The sequence below is a fragment of the Arvicola amphibius genome, chromosome 18 (genome assembly GCF_903992535.2).
Source record: "Arvicola amphibius chromosome 18, mArvAmp1.2, whole genome shotgun sequence".
Classification (NCBI taxonomy): Eukaryota; Metazoa; Chordata; class Mammalia; order Rodentia; family Cricetidae; genus Arvicola; species Arvicola amphibius.
Genome location: NC_052064.1, coordinates 28,529,001 through 28,535,571, shown reverse-complemented (window position 1 = coordinate 28,535,571; position 6,571 = coordinate 28,529,001). Strand labels below are relative to the sequence as shown.

Below are 6,571 nucleotides of genomic sequence, written 5' to 3'. Positions count from 1 at the left end.
AGCAAACCATGCCACTATTTCTAAGAAGAAGATCCCACATGGAGGTCAAAAAGAGCAATTTTGTCATTTGCAATAGAGTTTCTTGTTTAAAAAAAAATGCTGTTAATTTGAAAACTGATGTCTCTCAAAGTACATCTTATTCGGTGAGGTAGGCATCGCCGTCCCCGGCCTGAACATGAGAAAAGAGAGAGCCTTTGCTGGGTGGAGGTGGCTTGTGTGTTTTATAAAATTTGTGTAATACGGCTAGTGGTTCACGAGGCAGCTGAGGCACTTAAAAGATAAATAGGTCACCCCTGAAGATGCCGAGCGATCTGCTTCTCAAGGGTCTTTGTGCCATGGATGAAAAGGGAATCATTATTTTTGAACTGCCTCCGCTCACGTCAGTGACTCCCTCTTACTGCCTGCACCCCTGGTTATAAGAGCCCAGGAACTGCTGGCAGATCATAGGCAGGGTCAGGCCTCTCCAGCATCCCGGTAAGCTTTATTGCCTCTGTCTGTGTTTCAGCTTCTATGCCCCACCTTGGGACGGAAAACAGTCTCAACTTCTGCTGCTGTGGGATGCGTCTGTCTGTCTGAGATATGTTTGTTGGAACATTTCTCAGTTGAGGGTACTTTAAGTATTCTTTCTGGTTGCTATTTTCAATTCTTCTTCCTTCTCCTCCTCCTCCTAATTCTCCTCCTCTTCCTCATTTTCTCTCGCCCCCTCTCTGTATCTTTTTCTATCCTTTTTTGTAGTACCAGGGATTGAACCCAGGGCTTTGTGAATGCTAAACCATCACTCTACCACAGAGGTATATCCATCCACAGCCAAAGTACTTTCTATTTCTTTGCCATTTCATGTCCATAAAAAAAAATCTGCTGACTTAAGACAAGATTTTTAGACTTAAGATTTATTTTTTAATTTTAAATCTTGTACTGTTTTGGATATATATATATATATATATGTATATATGTATATACTCTTTATATATGTATTATGTATGTATGTATGTATATATGTTATGTGGATTGCGTACTCAGACTTTCTAGGGACAGTCACATGGCTTTGCTCAGCACATTACAGTGTTTCCATTCCTGTGAAGTGTTTTAAGCTAGTCCACTGGATTTCAAGAGTCTCATTTGTAGCCGACCCCCCCCCCCCAAAAAAAAATGGTAATAAAACTTAGGCGAGCCAATATGCTCTTTCTTCTCCTTTATCTGCCTGGATCCTTGTGTTTCTTTCTCTTCTCTCTGACTGTCTTCATGACCATAGTCCCCCTCCCCCACGTTTCATACAGCACCATGTCTAAGGCACTCCTCCTGCTGCTCTGGGCTGCCCTGGTACTGAGCAGCCATGCACACGGAGCCATGATGAGAAAAGAAGACACGTGGAAGCCACTGAGCAACCCCAGAAACAGAGAACTGGTAAGAACACGCTTGGGGAGCAATGGCTGAGGGATGCAGCCAGCACCTCCCGAGAATTATACGGCAGCAGCCAAGGCTTGAGAAGATTCTCATCAGGACAGGACTAGATGTTGCTCCCTAGTAGCTGGCACCCTAATGTTTCTCTAGCTGATTTACATTTGTTTCCATATGCAGAAACAAGTTTATATTAGAAGTCAGTTTATACATACACAGTACATCGCATTTGTAAGTGATCTTATCTATACCCCAGCATCAGAGCATTGGTTTCTAATGTGCATACAATATGAAAAGGGGATGGCGTCTTAGCTTGGGGTTGGAAAGCTTGCCTAGCATGCATGAGGAACCTGGGTTTGGTCCCCGAAGCAGCAGGAAAAGGGGGAGGGGGCAGGGGGAGATGGAGAGCAAGAGAGAATCGCTTTTTGTAAGCCATATACGGCATATATGATAGAACGATTTGCCCCACGACGGCATTTGCAAAGCTTGTTTGCAGAAACTGGACATGGACCCTGGGAAGTTATCAGTTTCAAGCATACAGGTATCTAGAAAACAGAATTCAGGAGATCAGAAGAATACTCTTTTAACAGGATGCCCAGCTCGACAAGCATGTTGACATGACTACTTCAAATGTAGTTTTTCCGAAGTGACGGGAAGCCATCAGGCTGCTAACACAACTTCTAGCCATACCTTTGCTGAAGGGTATCTGAAAACAGACACAGTAGTCCAGGACAGTACCTGGGGTCTCCTCAGGCAGAGAAAGTGGGGTTCAGTTTCATCTCTGACCTTGCTGGTTGGAGATGGTTCACTATAAATCTCGGCCAGAAGTGTGGCTTCATGATTTATGCCTTCCCTGGGTTGCCACCAAGAATGCTGAATTGCCCTGTGAGTGCTGAAATGCCAGAAAGCAGGCAGAAGCTTCAAGCCTCTCTAGATTGTCAACTTCCCACTTCTCTGGCTAATGCTCAGTTCAGGGAGGAGGAAGGCTGGAAACAAACATGGGGCTCTGGGCGTTAGGGTGTTTTGTCTATAAGGCACTGAGCGTTTTCTCTGTCTTTAGTTTTTCAGAAGCCTCCAGGCCTATTTTAAGGGCCGAGGACTCGATCTTGGGAGCCTTCCAATTACCTTCCCCATGGATGAGGACCCCAGACCTCTCCCTTTCCAGGCGGAACGTATCGCTTCTGCATTTGCAGACTACGAAGAGCAGAAAAACTCCCTCCCTAGTTCCCACAAGGGCTGAAAGCTCATTACCTCTGAGCCCAGGTAATGCCGCCCCTTGGGTCCCAGGGTCTGTCCAGGCACACAGTCATGCAGGAGACATTTTGACAGCTTCCGTTGTACCCATCACTATTAAATACTAAGATTTGGCTCAGGCATTTCATAGTCTGTTTTTTTAAAAAATAAATGATTGTAATGTCACTGAAGAGAAGCCCAGTCAAATCATAGAATTGTCACTCCTAGGAGGATTTTCAAATTGATGGATAGCACATAGTCTTACTTCTGCATTTTTTCCCGACCTGGCCATATAGGTAAGTTACGTGGAAAATTACATATAAAGAAGTAGGTTAATGACTTGGACTGAATGGTAAAGTTACAAGAGCAGCTCTTTTGAGGAAAAGCATTGTGCATATCTTTGATCTTGAACTTCCTCACCTAGAAAAACAAATCACAATATTAGCAAAGACAGCATTTTTCTTATATGAAAACATTTAAAATATATTTATAAGATTTATAAGATTTGAATTTCAAGCCGGGCGGTGGTGGCGCATGCCTTTAATCCCAGCACTCGGGAGGCAGAGGCAGGCAGATCTCTGTGAGTTTGAGGCCAGCCTGGTCTACAAGAGCTAGTTCCAGGACAGGCTCTAAAAAAGCTGCAGAGAAACCCTGTCTCGAAAAACAAAAAAAAAAAAAAAAAAGAAAAAAAAAAGAAAAAAGAAAGATTTGAATTTCATTTTTTGCACTCTTATCAAATGAATAGTTATGATTTTAGAAGCAGTAGGCATGCTATTTCAAAATATTATTATTCTATCTTGTTTAGCTGACCAATAAAGGCAATGGTATCATAATTAAAATCTTTTCCCATCCCTCCAAAAGTACTTGGATTTCTTGTGAGTTAGCCATCACTATTCTTTTCTTTCCATGATTATTTCTCTTAAATGTAGCAAGGAATGATTGGTAATTCTAAAAAGATGGGATTGAACTTGTGGAATATGCACTTGAATGCTGCACTAAAAATGAGAAAACAAAACAGGACAAACAATGACATAAAGACCCTTTTTTAGTAATAAGACAAAAATGATAAAGCTGATAATGCTTACAATTGACATTACATAAATCCCATCTAAATTAGATATCCTCTCATTTAATGGTTCCATTTTCAAACTGTCTAGCATTTTATCATACAGAGACACAAATCCCTCCATTATAACATTCCCCCCCCCCATTTTAATGTGGGAAAAACTCTCTAATTCCTCCCTTTAAGAATTCCAAATTGCAAATTGTCTTATCAATTCCACCAACAATATTGATGAAGATGTGAGGCTGATTGCTGCTGCATAGAACAGTAAAAGTCTGATTGGATTTCAAGGCAGCTGCCTAGTTTGGCAGCATCCCAAGAAAGGGGTTTAGGGAGAGCCTGCAACCCACAGGGGGAGAAAGAGAGAGAGAGAGAGAGAGAGGAGAGAGAGAGGAGAGAGAGAGAGAGAGAGAGAGAGAGAGAGAGAGAGAGAGAGAGAGGAGAGAGAGAGAGAGCACAAACAACACAAGCAAGCTGGCTATCTGAAAAATGCACAGGAAATTGTTTGGAAAAAACATGTGTGTTGTGTGTGTGTGGGGGGGGGGTTTCATGAAGGCTACAATAGAAAAGTTCCAAACTTGTCCCGAGGCTTGGGGACAAAAGAAGAGAAAACCCATCTGTGTGGGACACGTGCAGCGCCAGCCTGTGCTGGTGGCTTTTCATGAATTCGTACCCCAAATGTTGGGTGCCAAATGTAGCATGAATAATAAAAACCCAGAGACAGATATTGGGGTTCAAGATGAAGACCAGAAAAACCAAACAGCCAAACCACTAGAAAAGCCTTGCCTTTACCAAGGCTGGGCAACTGTAGTCTGAGCCCAGAGCTTCTGTCTCCTTCTATCTTATATTCCCCTTCAGTGCTTGGATTAAAGGCACATGACTCCCTAGTACTGGCATTAAAGGTGTGAGCCACCACCACCTAGATTTGTTTCTGCAATGATCTTGTAGTCCAGGGTGGCCTTGAACTCCCAGAGATTCATCTGCCTTCCAAATCCTGGGATTAAAGGTGTCTGATGCCGCTGCCTGGCCTCTAGTGGCTTTATTTTACCTTCTGATCTTCAGGCAAGCTTTGCTTATTGAAACATAAATAAAATATCACTATAGCCTTTGCTTGAATGTTGTTACATGCAGACGCTCTAGGGTATGGGATTCTAAGACAAAGAGCAGTTATTTCCATTCTAACGCCCGCTCAGTGTGAGGTGACATCTTCACTGTATCACTGCTAACCTCTAGTTCTCAGGAAACCTCAGAGAAAACAAGAGACAGACTCCTGTGGCCTGGATGAGGGTGTTTCTAAGGGCGGGGACAAAGCACTCAGGAAGAACGATGCTGGTGTAGGGTGTCTCTGGATTAGGAGTGCTTCATTCAGCTATTTCTGGGGTTGATCGGGGGGGGGTGTCTTTGTGTTATCAAAGCTCTTTATTGTCTTGGACTGTAACTCTCTCTTACTTTTTCAGGTTTCACCATGTTGAAGCTGCAGAAAAGCTTTTCAGTAGAAAAATTCAACTGTGGCTGAAGTCTTGTGTGTCTTTTCCCTTCCATATTAGCCGATTTACAGCCATTTTACTCTGCTTTTCCAGATTATACATCTAAACATATGATACTGACATACATATTTCAGGACTATTTCCCCCTTTATGACCATAATCATTGAGTGGAAGATTGCATGTATTTAAGGAGTCATAAAAATACAATAAATGAAATAAAATGATAATTTTCCAAATCAGATATTTTCTTGAAGCATGATTTGAAATCATTTTTATACTTATTACCTATTATTAATCAATATTTTTATTTAAACAAGGTGTTTACTTTTTACTACAGTGTATTATACATAATAGGGACTCAGACCTGTTTACTATCGTTTATAATATATAATAGAGGTTCAGACTTAGGACTTGTCTTTTTTTCTTTCTAAAGTCTAAGAGCTTGTGCTCTTGAAAGATCTCATCACCTACTGGGTGAGGGTGATGCGTATCCCAGTGAAATAGGAAATAAACAGGATTCTAGTTGCTGCAAGGTCTCTGGGAGACGCTTTCATGCTGCCTTTGAAGCTAAAAACTGCCGCATGTCAGATATTCGACCTTCACCCTAGCTTGACTTTAAATATGAGTTACTCAACAAGGACAGCAGTAAGAGGTAAATCCCCTACCCCTCCAACCAAGTCTCTCTCCTACTGAGCTATTCAGATTCCATATTTTCATTTGACATAGCTACTTTCCTTGTGCTTTTATGAACACCGGCAATATTTTTTGTATGATTCAAGCATGGAACATTGTCCCTGAACGCACACAGCATTGCTCTGGTATCATTTGTCTGTGTATTTCAAAACGTCCCACTGTAGCTTTTTGAGAACTGTCAATGCTGAATATTGATATGGGATTCCCCTCTGTGTGCTGTGATTACCATTGATTAATAAAGAAACTGCTTTGGACCTACAGCAAGGCAGAACTTAGCTAGGCGTGAAAAACTCAACTGAATGCTGGGAGAAAGAAGGTGGGGTAAAGGAAGCTGTGTAGCCCCGCTGGAGAGAGATGCCAGAACTTTACCTGGTAAGCCACAGCCACATGGCGATACACAGATTACTACAAATAGGTTAGCCAATAAGAAGCTAGAGCTAATGGGCCAAGCAGTGATTTAATACAGTTTCTGTGTGATTATTTCGGGGCTGAACAATTGGGAACAAACAAGCAGACCCCTTCACTACAGAATATGTAGAATAAAGTACTTGTGCACGAACAAGTTCCGAGTCAGGCTTAGTGCGTTCTACTGTGGTTAGTGGCTTAAGTATTTTTTTTTTTCTGGAGGGTTGTGAGATGTTTGTGAGCAGCAACCATTATGTGACTCATTCGTCTCTCTCCAGAACCTAGCACAGTG

At 42.1% G+C, this 6,571-nt stretch overlaps 1 protein-coding gene across 1 annotated transcript; it reads left to right on the top strand.

Annotated features, from left to right (window-relative positions):
• Nucleotides 1–1,281: 1,281 nt before the first annotated feature.
• C18H2orf66 (chromosome 18 C2orf66 homolog) lies at nucleotides 1,282–2,638 on the top strand. The gene is made up of 2 exons (XM_038315181.1): nucleotides 1,282–1,404; nucleotides 2,459–2,638. Exons 1-2 carry the CDS (start codon nucleotides 1,282–1,284, stop codon nucleotides 2,636–2,638), a joined length of 303 nt encoding a protein of 100 aa, XP_038171109.1.
• Nucleotides 2,639–6,571: the final 3,933 nt, after the last annotated feature.